Raw genomic sequence first — 21594 nt, forward strand, 5'->3', positions numbered from 1 at the left:
GAGTGTGAATGCACCTGCCTGGGAACTTAGCTCATATAACCAGCCATGTATGTCATCCTCTTACTGCTCCCTGTAAGAATACCCTCCCATCCACCCTTCCTTTGTTGGTTTGTGCAGGGATGCAGTGTGAGCAGGAGGGGGAGGCAAGAATGCAAGAGTAGAGTGGGTCTGTGGGCAAAAAGCTCAGAGGGGGGGATATGGAGATGCCTGCAGGTGTGGGAAGGGGATTGACCCCAGGGAATGCAAGTGCTTCCTGATCCAGGCCATCCTTACTAAGAAAAGGTTAATTTGCAGTACTGTGGCCTTCAGCCTTCTCCCCCCACCCTCTGTGGAATCCTTTAATCACGTTGGTGTGGTGAAATTTCAGCCCTGAAATGGTGCCTTTGTGCAATCGTTCTGGCGTCCGCCATGGAGCGCGGGGGTCGTTTTCTTGTCCTTTTTTTTTTTAATTTTTAAATGGCTTCTTTGTTCCCTGCCCGCCTCCCCTCCCCAGCCTTGCATCTGTATCAGATACGATTAAAGGGATAGGGAAGGATGCTGGGCCAGCTCCTTCTAGGCTGCAGGAGGATTGGTTAACCCCTCTGTTACCAGCGGTGTTCTACTTGTGGGGGCACTCTTGGATGAGAGGAGACGTCCCCTTCCACTGGAGAATGGTTGATGTGGAGCCCTCTTGCTTTCTTTGTTTGAAGAGCTGGAAAAGGGTACGTGTGTATGGTTAAGTACTTTCTTCTACCAGTCTTCTGTTCACCCACACTGTTGCCTTTCTTCTACTCCTGTGATCAGCTCTCCTGCTCTAGCTCTGCCATGGCTCCCTTTATCCCCACCACATGAATCTGCTCAGCGGTGCAATAGTTTCCTAGAGGCCACAGTTTGGGGTAGAGATTTCTCCTCTCCACTGTGTGGTCATAGTCCTATTTTGCATGGAATTATTCAGATTGGAATCACTGTTTTTAGATGTCATTAAGCCATCGGCCCTATAAGGACCACATCCAAACTGTGCGCAGTGCTCTGCATTTTCTAGACCTTCTGCTTATTCTACTCACCTATTAAGTGTTCAGTGAAGATAAACTCACAGAATAGATCATGCTTTGAAGTCTTGGAACCTATTTTGTAATTTTTGTGGAGTTTTTTTATTCAGTGTAATTCTGTCTTGTTCCCATTGACCTTGAGAGATGTTCTCAGGCAGACCAATATCCCCTGCACGTATTCTTTCCTCAACTCTTCAGAACTCGTAGGATCTGATGACCAACATGTTTTCTTTCAACAGTAGGTTGCATACCTCTATTCTCGACCATACTCTGTATGTGTGTATTTATGTTCTTACCTCTGGAAAACAAGAGGAGTTGAGTTTCTACAAAGAAACAAACGGTTGCTTTCCAAAATACATCAGAAATCAATACATCAGAGTATCATCTAGAGATGAGGAACCGAGAGGAGAAACTCTGCACTCCTGTAGATAATTAATAATGAAGATACAGAAATTCTTGGGTGAAGTACATGCGAGTAGTGCTCTTCTTCATGGCATGGGCTGAGTTTTAGCTTAGGAACAGCAACCCATGGAAGAAATGACTGGAGTTGGCTTATGAACAGGTGAGTTTCGTCTCCATGAAAGAGCACAGTAAGCCAGTTGAAGCTGTGGCTGTGTCCTCTGAATGATGGGCCAAGGAGAGCCATTCATGGGATCTGTGTGGTGGTGTGGTGACGTGACAGATTTACTGGAGGGAAAAAATCAAAGACTTTCAAGAAGGCAGTGAAAAAAAAATAAATCCAGAGACATGAAAATGAAACTTTTAAGTTTATTATTCCATATGTTTAATGCAGAGTTAATGGTGCTAGGGCAGCATAGAGACTGGGGAAAGGGAGCAGGGGGAGGAAGGTGCTACTTGCATAAATAAGAGGACAGGGCTCAAATAGGTTACATGCGTTCAGGGAACAAACATTCTATGTGATCTCTTCAGACACCACAAGAAGTCATCCATAGCTAAAGGAGGTGGGAAGGACATCTGACATCATATCAACGGAGGGAAACAGTGACACGAATCACAGTCCACGTTCGGTTGAAGTATTTTATCTTTCTAGACGGAATTACCCGTTAGGAGGTCCCACAACACATCTCTGTGATCAGTTGTCAGGAGTCACTTTTTCCTGCAGCAGCTTCTCGGCCAGTTCACTCCCTGGCAGAACGCACCACCCAGTCCTGGAGGTGACAAAGGAGAATTAAGTAGGCTGTCCTCAGGAGATGGGCTGAACAAAAAGGGTCGATCTGACTGCAAGAGCTGCTTGTTTCCAGCTTGAAACCCAGAGGTGAAAATGAGTTCTGCACATAAGTAGTGGTTTTTTCTTTGTAGTCATCCAATATTGGGTGCATATCTACCTTGCTTATATCCACAAGAGTATCTTTCCATCCTGAGCAAAAGTAGGAGGGAGGTGCTGACAGATTGCAATAACGTGATGAACAAATGAGCAGTGATGTACACACCATTGGCCTGAGTTTGGAGCAGTGCTCAGAGCGAGTATTGGATTATTGCAGCTACGTCTGGGTGTTGGCAAGTGCATCGTAGCTTTCTTGGTGCCTTCACGTTTTCAGCAGACACAGTCAAATGCTGGAGGAGCAAGGACCTGGTTTGCTGAGAGATTGTTGGGATACTGAAGAGATTGGGAAGGACTGAGATGCCCAGAAATCTGAATCACAAATGAATGATAGAAATTAAATTGCAAGAAGAGAGGATTCACCCACAGCACCTGAATGATTCACAAATCCTTCCCCACCTCTCCTCAACTCCTTACACAAACACGCATACACACATACAGGCTATGATATGAGGCTAAGGCTGACAGTGCGTTCCTGAACCCTCCGCACTGTTCAGTCAAGCCTTATAAAATCCATGCAGGAAGGAGTATGGGATTAAACAGATGGGACAGAGGGAAGAGGTGGGGAGAAAAGCTATAGCGTGCAGCTGTGGAAATCAGCAGGGAGGCAAGCATAAGTTGGTCTTCCAGCAGGGATCAAGATTCATGCGTGTGTGAATCTTAGGCAGGACTGCTGCACAACACTGATACAAGGAAGCCGGCCATGCCGTCCTCCCAACTCCTCCTCCCATGACATGTTCACCAAGGCTGAGCAAGCACCCTTCACCCGCAGCAGCTGACAAAGAGTTTTGACAAGAGGCCTTTTGGAAACACTTGCTAATTTGCTGGAGGAGGTTGAGGAGGGGAAGGAAAGGACAGTCTCTCTCCTCTTACAGTCCAGGGTGCGCACAACGAAGCCCACCACAGACCCGTCACTCCATGTCTTGAGTCTTCCTCATCTAGAAGGCCAATAAGGTGTTGCAAGCCAGTTGTGTGGCCTGCGTGAAATCGGTACAGGGCGAAAGGACGAAAAACCTTCCTGTAGGCGGGCGAGCCAGCGATAGCCGGGGTCAGGAAAGGCGCTTCCAGATACTCAGTGGGTTCTGGTGGCTGGATGGTGGCACTGAGTGACCTCGGAGTTCGGAGGCTCTTCTGCCTGTGCGGATTCTTCGGAGCCTTTCCGTCGCTGCTTTGGTCACTGTTCCCCATTCCCTATGGTCTGGAGAGAGTCGTATACACAGGCTGTTCCCAATGTGTGGGACTATGAGACTGTGGCACGGAGGGTGTGGGGTCAGAGATGGCAGTGTAAAGAGGACGCTGGGAAGGTCCCATATAGGAGAAGGCAGAGTAGAGGCCGGAGGCTTGGCTGGAGTGGCTGTAGTAGGGTCCCGAGGGCTGGTGATCAGGATAGTCAAACTGGGGCCTGGAGATGGAGGGAAAGGCCGAACCGTAGTGGGGCAGACTCAGGGATGTGTAAGCTATCTGGGAGGTGGAGGGTTGATCGGTGTAATGACCTCCAGGGGCAGACCCCTCCGTTTTCACCTGGGCCTTGGAGTCCACCACTGGTGATGTGGTGGCGGACAAGGAGACTCCATGCTGCTTGGAGATCCAGGCTGAGTGTCCACTGGCCGCAGCCAGGGCGCTCCCAAGACCATAGCCAGCGGCCGCTGCGTAGCCCCCAACATGGCCTGGGTGGCCGGCGTGTCCGTTGGGTGGCAGGTATTGGTCGAATTCGTTGACATCAAAGGTCTCCATGTTGGACATCACTTCATGGCTGATCTCCCCGATGTCCACGTTGCCGAAGTCAATGTGTGGCTTTCCCCCTTCCCCTAGGGAACGCCCTTCTCGCTTGGAGTCAGCTTTGCCTGCCTGCAGCTCGGTCTTAGGGGTGGTGGGAGGAGTGGGAGGGCCGTGGCTCTGACCTGCGGTGTGAAAAACATTTTGAGGAGGAAAGAAAGACAAGAATTGAGTTACTGCTTTACACCTGGATGGCAGCACACATCAACTCTGCTCCTCCCAGTAAGCCATGATAGGTAAGGAATGATATCTATCCAACCTGACCGGAGGAATGCAAGTGCTCTGGAAACAAGGGCCTGTCACTATACCACTGACTCCAACAGTGTTTGTCGGGTCATGAGCAATGTGAGACATATCCCTAAGGTGATGGCTTGTTTTCTTGAGCTTCCCAGATTGTTGTCACCTACCAGTTTGTTCATGGAGCCATGGGACTCACCTGAAGAGTGCTCCGGGTGCCCATCGGACATGGGTGACCCTTCCCCAGGATGCCTGTGGTCCAGATGGGTGTTCTTGTAGTGAGCCTGGATAGCAGCAGCCCCGCCAGCCTCCCCCTCCACCTGGCCCTCGCCCTCGCCCTGCGTGGCCTTGCCATTTTTCCGCCTCCGTGGCTGGTATTTGTAGTCGGGGTGGTCCTTCTTGTGCTGCATCCTCAGCCGCTCGGCCTCTTCAATAAAAGGACGCTTATCACTTTCGTTCAGCAGCCTGCAGGGCCAAAATGGTAAAAAACAGGGGAAGGAGAGGGGCAGGAACATCAGAAAAAGAATCACAGTATCCCAATTAAGCTCAACAAACTAACTTATCTTTTAGTTTCAACCCCAAAGGAAAATTTATGGCTCTACTGAGCACAAATGACAGTGATTGGTGTTGGCAGCTGTAGGTTGAAGCACAAATATCCAGCTCTTCTTACTGCAAAAAAAACAAATTCTATGTCACTAGACCTTGTAGAAATAGATGAATCATGGTCTCTGGATAAAAGATGTACAAATGTGAGGTCCTTCTCTGTTCTCCTGCCTGATCATGAGCTCCTGTGGGTAAGATAGAATCTCCAAAGAAACCATGCAACATGCGGACAGGACAGCTCAGAGAAAACAGCTTCATTGCTCAAGGCTCTAACAGATCTCCACTTGGAAACACTTGAGTTTAATTTTACCATTTTCCCCTCAAATATTCTTGTGACTCAAAGTCATCCTACTTCTGATCAGAGAGCAGCGCTCTCAAAAGGGACCCGTCTCGTTGAACTACTGCTGGGCACACAAATGGCAAAATATTTCACATTTAGGAGATACTCACCCCTTTTTTCTCCCAACAAAAGAATTGCCTGGGGATGGGGATGAGCCAGCATCTTGGTACTCCTTAAGTCTTTAGCTTAAAATGTAACTTATTCTGATCAATTGAAAGCATTGTCATAGATAGAAAGACCTGGATTGATCTGAAAAATTGAAGGTGAGAGAGAAGGAGTACACAGGTAGAGCTGCAGAGGAGGGTGAAAGGCTTCAGCAGCCAGCGACTGGTTTTTGAGCACCTTCTGCCCATCAGTCAGGTGTGTGGCGGTCTGCAGCCCATTACAGTGCTGACCTGGGTTCACTCCAGGCAGCCTGAGAAGGTCACGGCCGCACACTGCATTCCTCCACCTCCTTAATCCTGCAGCTTAAAGCAACTGAGCCACTGTGAATCCAACACCAGCTTTTCTCTTCCCCTCCCACCACTCTACACCATGCTCACAGCTCCAGGAGGGCTCTAATCCCTCTGCCAGTGCTGCTCCAATCTGCCCTCCATGGTGTCAAAAGGACAGCCTGTCCAAGGCATTGAGGACTGGGAGACAACTTCACCTCATCCTTGAAAACAACCCTTCTCCATGGGAGACAAAGAAGAGACAGTCCAGTTGGATATCAGGAAAAGGTTCTTCACCATAAGGCGATCAGGCCCTGGAACAGGCTCCTCAGGGGAATGCTCACGGCACCAATCTTACTGGAGTACAAGAAGTGTCTGGACAGTACTCTCAGACATATGGTCTAATTTTTGGGTGGTCCTGTGTGGAGCCAGCAGTTGGACTCGATGGTCCTTTATGGGTCCCTTCCAACTCAGGGTATTCTATGATTCTATGAAAGGAGAGAATGGAGGCAAACTGCACCCTTACAACACTTCTCTACATGGCAGCTGGGCTCACGCTTCTTTACTCCCAACACAGGTAGTGCTAAAACTAATAAGATGGCTGGAAATGGAAGGTCTCATTTTACATAGGTACCGCTTGGAGGAAGAGGCTGGATGTTGGACAGAGGAGATGAGCAGGAGACCGAAGCTCAGCCTTGCGTATCTGCCTCCTGGAAAAAGTCACTTGAGTCTGCTCAGAAGCCAGCTGCCTGCCCTCTGTTGGTGCCTGGACTCCTCACCTCCTCTCTTCTGGCCAGCAGCCTGCTGGCAGCGCTGCCAGCGGGACAGCGGGAAGTCTACTCCCTGTGCCTTTGTCTTCTCCTTCCCCAGCCTACCTGCTCCCTCCTCCCTCTCACTGGGATCAGAGCTCAAATCGGCTTTAGCAAAGTGAAACTGGTGCGAGCAGGCAAAGGCCAGGAGATTTGGGGGATTTGGATTTCACTTGTTTCCTGCCCTCCCCCTCTGCCCCCCACACTCCTCCATCGACAATGCAAAGGAATCTCGCATGGGCAGAGAACATATGGATCACGGAGCAAAGCCCTCATGGGGCTTAACACAGCCACCTCCACTCAGCCCAACACCGAGCACTCACTCACCCCTTTGGCACCCCACTCTGGAGGAGAAAGAGGAGCCAAAGTCCTCCCTCCCATCTTTCCCATCTTTCCCTTCCACCACTTGGCATCATGCCGCGCTGCCACAGCTTGACCCCATCCCAGGGCTCAGCTGCCAATGAGTCAGGGCGGTGGGGATGGGATCTCCTGGTGCACGGCCAGGGATGGTTGGTCCTACACGTCCACAGCCCTGGAGCTCATGGGCATGACCCCATCCCTGGCTCTTTGCCTTGGTGAGGTGCAGGAAATGAGGGAGCTGCCACTCCCATACAAAGATCTCTTCATAGGCTCTCCGTGCTGCTCCCCGCAGCCCCACTGTACCCCTTCTTCCCAACTCCCGTCTGGTTTTGGCTCCAGAGTTGTTGCTGGCCGGCGCGTTGGCTTAGAGTCACATCACACCGACATTTTCAGCAGCCTGCCTCCATTTGAGAGCTGCTCCTAACCTGCCCCAGGGAAGGAAAGCAGCCAAGGCGAGCTTTCATCAAGCATGGAAACCCTCCCTTCCCCTCCTCCTCTCCTTGTCCTCACCCTCCATTTTAGCACACTCACTTCTTCATCTGCATCCTTTGCATCCTAAGTGGGCAAACTGAGGAAGGTGAAGGGGACCATAACTCCTTCCCCTTCAACCTCCTCAGGAGACGTTTTGTCCACACGGTAGGGATGCAGCAAGCATACTACTAGGATACTGGACGAGTCTTGAAGAGGATTTTCCAGGCTCTGCCATCCCTACCAATCGCTGATCAATGGCACTTGGCTTAAAGGTCTGCAGGCAGTCTCTGTGCTCACCAGCTCTCATTCCCTGCACTGCTAATGCAGCCCCTAATTGTATAAGCTCGCAGCAGCCTGTGTAGAAATAGAATTTGTCACCTACACTGATTCACAGACAGTATACCTTCAGTGCATGAGGAACCTATGGAGAGCAACCCAACTGCACTATGGCTGAGAATCCTGGCTCAGGGCTGCAGCCCTGGTAACCTTCAGGACCGATTCCTTGGGCTTTGGTTGGCTGATTCTTGTCCCTAGCCCCACAGAAGGGCACACGTGTGCCATCCTGGCTAGCTCAGATGCCAGCCCTGTGGCAATACCCATAACCCAGTCAGTACAGTCTCGTATGGGCTGGCACAGCTTGGAGAGCTGCATTTGCCCTAGCAGCAAAGATGTGGGAAGGAGTTGTGTCCCAGTAAAGGAAAAATATCTTGAAATAACACTTTGGGAACAAAACAGGGTAGATTTGGACAGCACCAGAAGGTGCTGGGAAGCAGAGAAATGGGGGCAAAGTATGAAGAAGGTGATCGGTTCATAAAGAAACAAATGGAAGAGGACTCCAAGGTGTGGATGGGTGGGAACGGCTGTCCCTGATGGGGACAACAGATGCTGGGAGGGATAGACAAAACCAGTGGGCTACCAGAGTGAAGGGGAAAGAGCCGTCCAGACCTGAGAGCTATGGGTCCAAGCTTCACTTGAGGTCAGAGGCTAGTAGCAGAGCCCAAGGATGGAGCAGCAAGTGGGGTAGAGGAAAGGAAAGGCAGTGGGGAACAAAGTAGGATGAAGTGAAAAAGCATCAGAGATGTTTGCCTTTGACTACCTAAAGAAATCCCCTTGCTTGAGTTATAGAACACATTAGTGGGCTGGGGTAAACAAGTGGATGCAGCACAGGGAGAAAACAGTGCCTAAGGGCCCAGTTCTTCCTTGTGCACCAGGAGGTTTGGAGTCAGGAGGAGACCTGCTGGCCACGGCATGTTTTGGAAAAATGTCTTGTGGCCCATCAGAAGTACAAATCTTCTTCTCATACAGTGCTGTCAGGGCAGAAAAGGGAATGAGAGTCCCTTCACAGTGGGCTGATGGCCATGATGTGCATTGGTTGGTACAAGGCAAGGGGGTGACACTGTGGGGGGCTAGCAGCAGAAAGTTTAACAGGTTGATGGCATTACTGTTATAGACAGCCTCATGAGGAGAAAGTGGGTTGGCCATCATGGCACTCATAAGCCACACTATACAGGGTCTCTCCTTGCCTATCTTTCCCCTCTGATAACCTCACTGCACTTGCACAGCCTGCCAATACCAGGACCACCTTGGGAAGGATGGGAGGGGGGATCAGATGGGAGACTGGCACTGCTCAAAAGTTTCCCCTGCTAGCATGGGACCCAAGGTCAAATGATCCTGGGGCAGCCACAGGTGAATTATGGTTGATGGGGCTCAGACCAGATTCTGTTCATGCATAAGTTTGCCCAGCAGAGGGTGAGCCAAGGAGACAAGATTTCCCCTGATCATCAAGTACGAGAGGACCAGGATAAGTGTCATGATCAGAAACAACAGGGAAAATCAGAGGGAAACAGGTGAAAAAGAAAAGTGTGAGCTCCACTTGGGATGGAGGTGAGCTCTGCTGAGGAAGCTTTCACTACATATACAGGGTACTCTTCCCCATTCTCCTAGCTGCTGGCTGTGCCTCCTGTGGGCATCTTCCAGTAAGGAAGCAGTGGCACAAGAGACACCCCCTCCTTCCTCCCCATCCCCATCTTTTCTCCTCATCACCAGGACACCCTCACACACCCTCTCTTACCTCCAGAGCTTCCCCAGGGTCTTACTGAGCTCAGCATTGTGGAGGTGCGGATACTGGTCAGCCAATTTCCTCCGGGCAGCCTGCGCCCAGACCATGAAGGCGTTCATGGGCCTCTTGACGTGGGGTTTGCTCTTGTTACTTCCATTGACCCGAACAGGCATGGGTACCAGGGTCCAGTCATAGCCGCTCAGCACCTGGCTGACCGCCTCACGGATGCAGACAGGGAACTTGTCGTCATCCGCCTCCGAGTCTTGCTGCTCCTTCTTGACCTTGCCCATCTCCCCATTTCCAGAGCCGGTGAGGTGTGGAGAGTTGTCCGACGCCATGGATGGTCCCGGCGAGAGGCAGTGATGGTCTTCAGAACCCACTGGGCTCATCTCCACCTCCGACAGGTCTTGGTCATCAGCCATGGTCGCTTCCTTCTTCTCACTGGGGAGGGAAGGGAGGAAGAGAAAAACAAAGGAAAGAAAGGAAAAAAGAAAAAGGAAAATAGAGAAAAGGAAAAGCAGCCACCAAATCCGACTGGGACGCCACACTCCGAAGAGCAGACCACGAGACAGGGGCTGCTTGATAAAAGCGCAAGCAAAGCAATAGCCGTGCACACCGCAAAACCCGTGATCGATGGGGGTGGGGATGGGTCAGGGCCCTGATCCATCGGGAGCTCTTATCTCTGCAAATGTCCCAAACTGGCATGTGCAGAGGGGACGATGGCAGCTGCCCAGCTGTGCCAAAAAAATCATAGAATCATAGAATCATAAAGGTTGGAGTGACCACTAAGATCATCTAGTCCAACCATCGTGCCTGCAACCGCTCTAACCATGCAGGACAGGGGGTTCTGGGGGCCTCACAGAGATCCTGCCTGCTTGCAGATCTCCACGGGGGATGAACCAAAGCGACAGATCTCCCATTTCCTAGCCACCTCCAGAGCCCCAGAAGCGGTAGGAGAAAGTGCCAGCGTGACACGCCAGTGCTTGCTGCTCTTGGAGCAAAGACCTAAATCACATCTGCTTCGTGTCCCCAAACACATCCTTGTATATGTATATGTACATATGAGTATGTGTATACATATACATATGCACCTTCATATCCAGATGCAAACACACACATAGTTCAACTTGAAGAGAAGCCCAGGACCTGAGCTGCCCACCCTGTGCACCCCTCCTCTCTCACTGTCTGCAGTCACCTCTGTAAGTCCCTGCCACAGCATCGCTGTCCCCTGATTTGAAAAAAAAAAAAGCTCTAAAAATAAAGCCCCTCCTTCCCCACAACATCTCTCCCCTAGACAGAAGTTAAAAGGAGGAAAGAAAGAAAGAAAGAAAAAATAGGAAGTTACAAAAAAGCATGCCTCTTGTTTAGCTACAAAAGTCAATGCGGAGCAAAGGCTGCTGTCACTCCACTTTCAAGGGATGACATGAATCTTCGCTGAGGAAACTGAAAAAGTGGCAGAAAGTACAAAAAATAAATGTGCATGCCAGTGAGTTCAGGTAGGAAAACTTACGTTGCTGGCTGGTGCGGGCAGCAAACCCTGTGAAGGCTGCAGCTCTTGTCCCAGTGCCCCCCTGTTCTCCCTCCGGCTGTGGGGCGTGCTGCCGGGGAGGTGCTCAGGCAAGTGCCATTCCTGGAGGGAGGCTTGGTTTTTACTAATGCCCCGGCTGGATGCCTCTTGCTGGCTTTGCTGCTTAGCACCGGGGGAGGGAAGGGTGGAAGGTGGAGCCAAGCATTGCTCAGAGCCAGGACACAGTCAGGACTGGTGAGGAGGGGATGCTGCAGCCCCCCACTCCAACTCGGCATTCACTGCTTTCCCCCAGTGGGGATAGAGAGCTTAACCCCAGGGGACTGGATTTGCTGGGCACAGGGAAGGATGTGAAGTAGTGCAACCCAAGGCTGGGCTCCCCTTCCTTTCCCCCACCACCACTGACACGCTTGTAGTATCCACATCCCCATCACGGAGTCCGGTGGGGACCCCACACTGTGCATTGCAACAATCTGGCCCAGGATAATGGGGTCAAAATATTGCAAAAAGAGCCTCCTCAATGTGGAGAAGGGCGTGCAAGAGATCAGGAGCATCCTGAGGATGGAGGACATTAGGTCCAGAAGAGCACTCTGCAGAGCAAGTCATGCCAGTTTGAACCTACCTAGGATTCTTGCGCCCTAAAGATGGGGTCCTTACAACATCTCCATCTCTGTGGGCTCTCACCAAGATGACCAGGCTGAGCTTCCTTGACTCTGTTGAACTGCTCCTGAAGGCAAATATGAGGTCTTTTCAAATGTGAGGACTATTTCACAGTCATTCACTTCTTGTTGCTCATGCACTGGAACACATACAGATTCTAATCACACAACAGGTTACAGAATGTTCCCACAAATTCTTCCATTTTCTAACTTGCTTTCCTTCCCAGATGCATGTGGTTGTTGGCTTCTTCACTTCCCCTTCTCACTGGAGATGACAAAGAGCATTGCCAATCCAGTAACCATGAGAGATCACCCATGAAATTCTAACAGTCTCCCCAGATCCTCCTGAGTCAGCAAGGAGATAGATCTAGCTGCTGCCCCAGCTCTTTGCTGGAGAGCCAACCTGAAGCTGCGAAGCAAGTGCAAGGTGAATGACTGTGACCCAAGGAACAAAGTTCAAAGGATTTCAAGAATATTTTCAGCTTTTGTAGCAGATCTTCACTCTCCAGAATCTTTGCAGTAGAAAGAGCGATGCTGCCCTGGGAGGTGGTGGAGTCACTTGGAGATGTTCCAGAACTGTGTGGATGTGACACAAAGGACATGGTTGGTGGACATGGTGGGGATGGGCTGAGGGTTGGACCAGGTGATCTGTGAGGTCTTTTCCAACCTTCATGATTCCATGATTCATTGTAATACCCTACAAAAACCCTGTCTGGCACTATTTGAAACATAAGGGAACCAGACCCAAGGATGGTGCTAATACACTCAGAATCCAGTATTGGTGCCATGCTTTCTTGACCAAAGCAGCAATTGGTGAGCCACAAGTCTTACAGAATGGGACAATCTCTCCCACCAAGAGAGATCCCAGCTTCCAAGCCAGATGATGTCCATGGCCCACTGGATGCAGAATCAAGGAAGCCACTAAGCTCAATGGTGTCTACAGGGAAAATGAGCCTCTGCTTAACTCCAGCAAGATAGCAAGTGGTAGAGTTCAGTTTTCCTCCATGTCACCAGATCTGGGTGAGCAAAAGAATGTCTGATCCTCCAACTCCCAACTGTGGCAAGATACAAAAGAGGAAGAGGAAGAGGAAGAGGAAGGGGAAGGGGAAGGGGAAGGGGAAGGGGAAGGGGAGAGGAAGGGAAGAGGAAGGGGAGAGGAAGGGGAGAGGAAGGGGAGAGGAAGGGGAGAGGAAGGAAGGCAAGGAGGGAAGAGATCTCTTGTTTTAGGAATCACAGGGCTGGCATGGCTTCATCAATTTAAGGCTTCCTTATGTCTGGATCTGGGAAGTTCTCATATAGCAGGTTTCATTCTCTTAGTTTAAGCTTATATTACTGTGTGGGTGAGGTGCTCTAAGTATTGGGGAGCCCATAAAAAGAGAGAGTCTTTTGCAGATGAAGGATCTAACAGTGAAGGAGTTAGTTCACTGGCTGGAGACCTTCCTATACCACAGATTTGCTGTGTCACCTTGGATAAATCTATTATTTGTGCTTCAGTCCTCGAAATGCAAATGTTGGAGGGTGCCACTTGTTTGTGCAAAAGGCATGTCAGGAGGGCAACAGGCAAAACTGAGGTGGGAAGGGGATTTGTCCTACTACTGTAGGTATTTCTGCATCCAGGCTGGGTGCATAAAGCATCATCACAGGAGCAGGACCCAGCTCAGAAGGGTCTCAATGTGAAGACCATGTTGGTGGGACATCAAGGACAAGCTCCACTGAGTTGTCTAGGGAAGAATGTTGCTGGATGATTGCACCCATGGGAAAGAAGGACTAGGAGGTGAGAGTCCTACAGGAAAGAAGCGAGAAGAAATGAAAATAATAGCTTGGAGAAGGAAAAAAGGCCAGAGGCTGTCCACTGGGAAGTTTTGGTGTCTGCTCTCAGCCACTGGTGGGTGTGGGACCCCAAAAACCTGGCATGGTTGCACCCCAGCAAGCTTCCCATCTGCGAGACAGGGCCAGCTTTTGTCCTGTGCCCAGCCTGGGGGCACAGCACTGGTATTGTCCCAGGACTGCCTGGGAAAATGGGAGGGGTTCCCCATGAAACCTTTCCATAGAGCAAAACAGCGTCAGAGCTAGGAATGGGGGGGTCAGGGCAGACACCAGAAAAAACACACACACAACGGGCAAACAATACCGGCAGTGTGCTGAGGGAAAGGGAGACCCATGAATTGGGAGTTTGATAAGGATTTTCTCCCGCGCGCACCCGCTCTCTCAACAGCCCCTTCAGTTTTCCTGGCACCCCCCTCCTTCCCCTTGCCTACTTGCTTGTTTGGGCCTCAAACAGTGCGCTGCCTTTGTTCGGGATACAGGTGAACGGCCATCATGTGATTCACGCACACGCGCGCGCGCACATAAAAAGGTTTTTCAGAGCGCCCAGCTCGCCTCAGACCCGAGGACGGGAGAGGAGACCTGGGCTGGGAGCAGCAGGGAGAGCACCCATGGAGGTGGGCGCATGGGGTATGTGGGTCTTGGGGTCAGGGTGGGGGTCCGGGGGTCTTGTTCTTCCAACCTTCTGTGGGCATGGGTTGACATCTGGTGTGGAGTAGAGAGGGGCTGCCGAAGCTGAGCGCTCATCCCTCCCCAGCTTCTATGTGGCATGAGCATCCTCACTGGCATCCTCGCTAAGAGTGAGGCTTGCTGGTCCCACTGTGGATGGAGGGGAGAGGCAGGTGGTAAGGAAGAGGAGGATGGAGGGTGGAGGATGGAGAATGGAGGGTGGAAGGCAGAGGATGGAGAGTGGAAGATGGAGAATGGGGAATGGAGGATGGAAGGTGGGTGGAGGGTGGAGAATGGAAGATGAAGGGTAGAGAGTGAAAGATGGAGGATGGAGAATGGAGAATGAAGGGTGGAAGATGGAGGATGGAAAATGGAAGGTGTAGGGTGAAGGATGGAGGGAACCCTCCTGCTGTAAATATGTGTCTTCAGCCCCTTGAGTTCATGCTATCAGGATCTAAATGTATTTACTCTCTCCCCTCAGTCGGGAGGGAGAAAGAAAGGAGAGAAGGACCAGAAAATCCAATGGTGGGAAGATAGGGGATGTGGGGGATGGTTGGCACCTGCTGGAAATCTTCGTGCCCCAGCCAGAAATAGTGTGTCCAGCCTCTTCAATGAGCACTGCACATCCCCTTTGATGTGGAAGTGTCATGAGACCCTCTCACACCTCATCACCATGACCATGAAATAGATGGGAAGCCACATGGCTCAGTCCTGAGGTGAAAGTAGAAAGAGGAAGGCATGAGAACAGGAGAAAATGGCAAGGTTTCAACTGGTTACTCTTCTAATTCAAAGGTTGCCTGAGTGTGATGCTCAAGAGAAAAGTAGAGAGGAGCAAAGACAGAGGCTAACATTTCATGCTGATGCTCAGAAAATATATGAGTCTGTGGCTGGCCTCACTCGTGAGACATCATGGGACTTGATTTATGGCAGCCTGGATGAGATCAGGACCTTATGTTTGCTGGGGCTCCAAAGGCCAGCCTCATCTCTGCCACTTCCTTGTGCCTCACTCTCAAATGCCTCCCTGACCTAATGTCACCGAGCAAATAGTGTGGAGGCAGATTTGAAGGCCTTCCCATAAACAGGAGAAGCAGAGGGACCCCATATCCCATGCTTCATGATGCTGCAGCAGTTGTGATTTTCTGTTGCAGGGGACAAAGGAGTATGAAAGCCACCCTGAATTTGATCAACCACCATCACCAGCACGAACAAAAAGTCCTTCAGTTCGCTTTGTGCCATAAGAGTCCTCACAACTGGGAACTGGGCATGGGAACCATAGCTGGGCTCTGGTCTTCATCACACCTCATCGATTTTGGCTGAAGCTCCCAATACTGGTCTTAGACCTTCCCATGTGACTCTTGGCTCTCGCCACCAGGAGACTCAGTGAGGCAGCCCAAAGAGGAAGGAAATGGCATGGGTCATGCAGAAAAATCAGAGAGCTGACTGCAACCCATTCTGGGTTTGGCAGCACTGCACCGGGAGGCACATTCATGTGGCTGCAGGACAGTTTGCTGTGTTCCCCATCGCTGGGGAACCAAAGGAACACGGAGTTGATCATTGCATGGAGGGCTTGTTTTTTTGCTTCTTAGATCCAGTGTCCTGGGTGGTGGCTGCGTTCCTCCAAAGTTATTGACAAGGAGTGGGTGATGCCAATGGCATGTGGCCCTGTCTTTCATCACCCCAAGATGAGAATTCTAGGGAAGCTTTCCTAAATCTCAACCTTGAAGCTGCAGGAACCCTCTTGGAAAGCAGAGAGGGCAAGCACCTCAGAGCATTGCAAAGATACCAGGCAGCTCCTGGTCCAACATCTGATCCAATTCTTCATGAACACGGGGAGAATTGGTAATGGTAACGCTATGCAAGTCCTTATTGTCCCTTGGACAATTTCCTGCATTACCAGGGCCTGGAAAGATCAAAGAGTAGCAAGGCCTGGCAGGTCTGTCAGCTACCTGCTTTGATGGGTGGCAGACTATTAACCCCCTCACCTCCTAACCAAGAGGCCAGGTGTAATTCCAAAAAGCAAATCCTAAAAAACAAGTATTGAAGGAATAAGGAGATGGGGGAGAAAAAATTGTTTTCTTAGGTAGAGTCTTCCATGTTCAACGTGATACAATGGAGGGGACTGAGTGCTCTGTGACTGCATGACCAAGGAGGGATGCCGGGGGGGAGAAGAAAGGAAATGAGTACTCCTAAATACGTGTGGGCAGAATGACCAGAAAAGGAGATTCTCTCAAGGGATCCTTTGGTTGTAACAGTGCTGGGTGACCCCTATGGACTCATACAGTGGAGGCCAAGGTAGCTCTGGGAGGACTTTCAGCTCCAACAACTTAGTGGCAGCAGGGAAGCTCCTGGGGAGACGGGGGAAGGGTTAAATCAGGAAGGCTTCAGCCCGCTGCCTTGGCCCCTGTAATTCCTCCAGAGAGTAGGACTGGGAGAACAAGGAGCCCATTCTGTTCGCAGGAATTAATAGCAAGGAGTCATCTGGGGTGTCATTCAAGCCCTGATCAGCTCCCAGAGGAATGTGAGGGAGAGCGAGAGAAGGAGCACGGCCCCAGGCCGAGGCACCAAAGCCAGGGCAGGAGCATTTGGGCTGGTAACCAGAGCTACCAGCCGGCATTTGAGTGGCGGGACCCCAACCTTTGCATCCCCTCTGCCCCCTGAGCCCATACAAAGGGCTCCCACCAGCTCCTAGCTTGGGGACTGGTTTCCAGTTCTTTTGTCCCTTGTTCCCCATCCATTTCATGAGAGGGAAGATGTCTCAGCCCACCAGCACCATTGTATCCCCTGCACCATGCCATGAGACCATCAGAAGGGGTTTTGTCTTTGCACACAAGCTTGGCCAGGAAGAGAGTCTCCAAAGAGCCCGTAAGCACATCTAGGGATGTGGGTAGTTCAGGGGACTGTAGAGTTCAGTGCTTTGCCACCACATCATTTCTCCCAAAGTGACCGTTGTCACTGCAACAAAAGACCAGGCCTGCAAATTGGCACGTCCATGTTACATTATTTTGCTCCACAGTGACAAAGTGAGGCTTGAAAGCACTGCGTGGTGACTGTGCGGCATTGCCTGTGATGCAAACCTGCTTCCACAAGGCAAGGAGAGATTTTGGCCACCTCTATCCTGGCCTGAAAAGGGAATCTCAAGGTGGCCAACCTGCCGCATCTCTGCCTGGCTGCACTGCAAGTTCACATCTGCTGGCACAAGGTTTCCCAAGGCTCCAATGACACACCCAGGTTGGCAGGGCCACCATAGGGCTGATGGGATCTGCAGGGCAATCCTTCAGGCCAGTCCTAGGCAGGACTAAACAGGACTACAGCTCCCCAGCATGGCATTGAGCACATGTTGGGTAAAAGATGACCCATGTAGAATGGAACAGAGCTGCACAGGAGTGCGCAAGTTGCTTTTATTGGCACACAGCTGGTAGCCAAAATGCATCCCACTAAAGCTTTCCTTCCTTCCCATGTGCCTCAGGTTGCTGTGAAAACAGATTTAAGTAATAGCTCAGCATCTCAGCATCCTACAGGAGATGTGCAGTGCCTCTGGGATGGACTTCTCTGCCCCCTCTCCATTCCCCATGCCACCACCGCCACAATAAGGACCCCTTGTCATAGAGGGGTTAATAAATGATGCAAGAAAGGAGCCCTTTAATGCACAGTGACCTCTGGCCTTTCATAAATCACAGTGTTGGGCTGCGAGTGCGCGGGGGGCACAAGGCAGTGAGGGGAGAGGATGGGAGGGGGTCCATGCAGCTGCGCCACGGAGTTGACATTGTTCCCACCATCACTAAAGTGCAACAAATCCCTCTATTGTGTTCCTGGTTTATCTGGTTCCTCTTGTTTATTAGCAGAGGTTGTTTGGCGCTGGCTCCAGCCCTGGGCGGGTGGAAAGAGTGTTGGCACGCACCAGAGGAGGGGAGGGAGGGAGTGGGGGGGGACCGGGACGGGAGGACGAGAGCAGCTCATCAATGGCTGTATTGTCCCATCTTTTTTGTTGCTCCTGTAATGATATGTTCGAAAAAAAGGGGATTAAATTAAAAAAAAAAAAAAAAAAAAAAGAAAGAAAAAAAAGAGAGAGAGAGAGAAATAGAGAGAGGGGGAGGCGCGGGGAGACGAGAGAGGGAAAAAAAAAAGCGAACTGCACAGAAAGACGGGATAGGAATGGCCGGTCTGGTCTCGCAGCGGATGCTGCTGCAGCTGGGGAGGATGGGTCGGGACGGAGCCGCGACGGGGCCGCTCTCTGCCTTTATGCTGCTTATTCACGTCGGGAGCCACCAGCCCCAGTGCCCACCCTTGCCAACTCTATTCATTGGGGTTTTGGGGGTGAGGGAAGCAGGAGAAGGACTGTTCTCCGCATTCCTCGAGATTGAACCTGCTTTTGTCACCCTGGCTAAACTAGATCGCAAAACCACTGCAGCCACCAAAGCTTTGCTCATCTTCACTTTTCTTGTTGCTACCTGTGGAAATGAGCTGATGCAAACACTGCTGAGAAGTGCACAGTGAAAACTCCACTGTAAACAGCTATACTGAAGTGAGTGAAATATATTCAGACGAGTGAAATTTTTCCTGAGGTGCTCGAGGATGAGTTTAGTTCACTCAGGTTTTATTCCAACCACAGTGACATTGGTTGGGTGAGACATCTCAACCAAATTTCTGCTCCAATGATTCACAGAATCATTTTGGTTGGAAAAGACCTCTAAAATCACCCAGTCCAACCTTCAGCCCATCCCCACCATGCCCACTGTCCATGTCCTCAGCGCCACATCCACACGGTTCTGGAACACCTCCAGGAACGGTTCTGCACCACCTCCCTGGGCAGCCTGTGCTGCTACAGCACCGTTCTTTTGGAAAAGCAATTTTCCCTAATACCCAGCCTGAACCTCCCCCAATGCAACATGAGGCCATTAACTCTCATCCTATCATTGTTACCTGGGAGAAGAGGCTACAGCCTCCTTTCAGGTCATTGTAAAGAGTGATGAGGTCTCCCCAGAGCCTCCTCTTCTCCAGCCTGAACAACTCCAGTTCCCTCAGCTGCTCCCCATCAGACTCGTGCTCCAGACCCCTCACAGCACTGCTGCCCTTGTCTGGACACACTCCAGGGCCTCCGTGTCTTTCTGGTAGTGAGGGGCCCCAGCTGAACAAAGCACTCGAGGTGCAGCCTCACCAGAGTACAGAGGGATGATCACCTCCCCACTCCTGCTAGCTGAACTACTTCTCATACAAGCCAGAATGCCACTGGCCTTCTTGGCCACCTGGACACACTGCTGGATCAGCCGGCTGTCAAACAACCCCTCCAGATCCTTTCCCTCCACTCAGCATTCCAGCCAACTCTGTCCCAAACCTGTAGAGATGCATGGGGTTGTGATCAAAGTACAGGATCTGGAACTTGGTCTTGTTGAAGCTCACACAATTGGCTTCAGCCCATCAATCCAGTCTGCCCAGATCCCTCTGTAGGGCCATCCTACCCTCAGATAGATGAACATTTCCTCCCAGTGTGGTGTCATCTGCAAACTTACTGAGGGGGCACTTAATGCCCTCATCCGTATCATCAACTTAGATATTAATGATCCACCATCCTAGAGGTGTCACCTATGGGAATGCTGACCCAGATATGAGCTGGAGCTCTGCTGTGTGGGGCTCTCAGCATCTCAGAGAGGAGCAAGGGGATCCAAGTCACAACACTATTTTCCCATGCCCAGGTTTGAGCACCAGCCAAGCATCCTGTGCTGATGAAACCTTGACTTCCTTCAACTCTATCTGCCACAGCACGATTACCACTAATGAAATCTCTACCAGGAAAGCTGGGTGAATAATGGAAGCTTTGGTTCAGAAGATGAGATAAAAAAAAAATATAGACAAATCACTGTGGTTGAACCAAGAAAGTCTTTTTTTATTATTATTATTAAGTAGCAGAAGTCAGAGATTGAAACATTCTACTGAAATTGAAACAGCATGCTTTATTTTGTGGTTATTATCTTGTATTTGACCTCTTATCTTTCAATCTGGGTCAAGATCATGCCAGTTTGAAATGAAAAGTCAGAAATTCTCTTTCAAAACGTCCATTCATAACATTTTGGCATTTGGAAAACAGAATAATTCAGAAAGACCATCTTGAAGTGAAATGTTTTGATATTTTAAATATCCCCCTCCCACTCTTGCTGTCCAGCTAAAACTGCTGGTTGAATTAGAACTGGGTCTGCATCTTTCATTCCCCTGAAATCCTCATTCTTGGCAAACTGTTCGCCACTAAGATCTTGTCACCCCCACCCTCGGATGACGCCACATCCCTTGGGAAGCCTTAGGGTCTCCACAAAGTGCTGGGCTGTGTCTGGATGCGTGGTGTCCCCTGGTCCCATTTTGCTGCAAACGATGTGGGGACCAGTGGCAGGCCTGCCATCGAGCTGTGCCATTCACTCCCTGCACATCACGAGGCCCGGTGCTGACACAACTGTAGCTTTGTGGCCTTAAGAACTGAGGCTTAAACTCATGTAACTGGAGAAGAGGAGGCTCTGGGGAGATCTTATCACTTTCTACAGTGACCTGGAAGGTGGTTGTAGCAAACTGGGGGTCAGACTCTTCTCCCAGGTAACAATGATAGGATGAGAGGACACAAGTGCCATCGGGAGAAGTTCTTGTTGAATATTAGGAACAATTTCTTCTCCATAAGAGCGGTGCTGCAGTGGCACAGGCTGCCCAGGGAGGTGGTGCAGTCACCATCCCTGGAGGTGTTCCAGAGCCGTGTGGATGTGGCACTGAGGGACGTGGTCAGTGGGCATGGTGGGGTGGGCTGTCAGTTGAACTGTATGACCTCAGAGGTCTTTTCCAAACTTAATGATTCTGTGATCCTATTTTGATACCGCTCTTCTCCTATGTATACAGCGAGTGAGCCATCCCAATGGCCATGCAGAGATGAGCCAAGTATGGTGTCAGGATTGTAGAGTTGTCATCAGCTTCCCTAGCACTCATTTCAAGAACGGTTCAGCTCCTCCTCTGCTCATCTCACTCTTCTGCCTCTGCTAAGTCCAATCTGCTTCTCCATTACAGGAATCCTCCTCATACCCAGTGCTGTCTTCCTCCAGTCAAATGCTGTACATATTCAGTATGTATCACCATGGGATAACACCGAGTCATCTGAATGAGCTTCATGTACCCTCTCTCTTGAGTAAATAATTCCAACCAACAGCTGGTATCATTTATGTTCACATAGTACATCCAAGCCTGCCTGCCTCAGCCTTCCTCCAGTCCAGTGGGAGAAGATTTGTAGGACTTCTGGATTACCAACTTGAAGAGTGGGTCACACAACAGATGCTCCCAAGAGCATTCAGTGGGTAGCAGTGAGAAATGACCAGACTACCTCCAGACTGTGCTTGCAAAGCACTGTAGTTTGCAGCAGGGAGAACTTCTCCTTCCATATGGATAATAGAAGAGCAAGTAAGTTTTCATCACAGACACGAAGAGGAAACCTTCAGC

The 21594-nt window shown here is 50.6% G+C and overlaps 1 protein-coding gene and 1 long non-coding RNA gene across 2 annotated transcripts; one reads left to right on the top strand and one right to left on the bottom strand.

The window, feature by feature from the left end:
- Nucleotides 1-1776: 1776 nt before the first annotated feature.
- SOX10 (SRY-box transcription factor 10) lies at nucleotides 1777-11162 on the bottom strand. The gene is made up of 4 exons (XM_052668868.1): nucleotides 10967-11162; nucleotides 9469-9897; nucleotides 4583-4848; nucleotides 1777-4271 (listed from the first exon to the last, which is right to left on the bottom strand). Exons 2-4 carry the CDS (start codon nucleotides 9876-9878, stop codon nucleotides 3562-3564), a joined length of 1386 nt encoding a protein of 461 aa, XP_052524828.1. The 5' UTR covers nucleotides 9879-9897; nucleotides 10967-11162; the 3' UTR covers nucleotides 1777-3561.
- A 2515-nt stretch (nucleotides 11163-13677) lies between these two features.
- On the top strand, nucleotides 13678-17776 carry LOC128073813 (uncharacterized). The gene is made up of 2 exons (XR_008202897.1): nucleotides 13678-14081; nucleotides 15282-17776. It is a non-coding gene; the product is annotated as an uncharacterized LOC128073813 (long non-coding RNA).
- Nucleotides 17777-21594: the final 3818 nt, after the last annotated feature.

This window comes from Tympanuchus pallidicinctus, unplaced genomic scaffold, assembly GCF_026119805.1.
Source record: "Tympanuchus pallidicinctus isolate F22 unplaced genomic scaffold, pur_lepc_1.0 scaffold8, whole genome shotgun sequence".
NCBI classification, from domain to species: domain Eukaryota; kingdom Metazoa; phylum Chordata; class Aves; order Galliformes; family Phasianidae; genus Tympanuchus; species Tympanuchus pallidicinctus.

Excerpts from the sequence above, each read along its gene's own strand:
- SOX10 (XM_052668868.1), bottom strand. The coding sequence starts at position 9,878 with ATGGCTGATGACCAAGACCTGTCGGAGGTGGAGATGAGCCCAGTGGGT. Across the intron at positions 4,849-9,468 it reads ACCCTGGGGAAGCTCTGGAG|GCTGCTGAACGAAAGTGATA; the intron begins GTAAGAGAGGGT and ends TTGGCCCTGCAG. Across the intron at positions 4,272-4,582 it reads GCACCCGGAGCACTCTTCAG|GTCAGAGCCACGGCCCTCCC; the intron begins GTGAGTCCCATG and ends TTCACACCGCAG.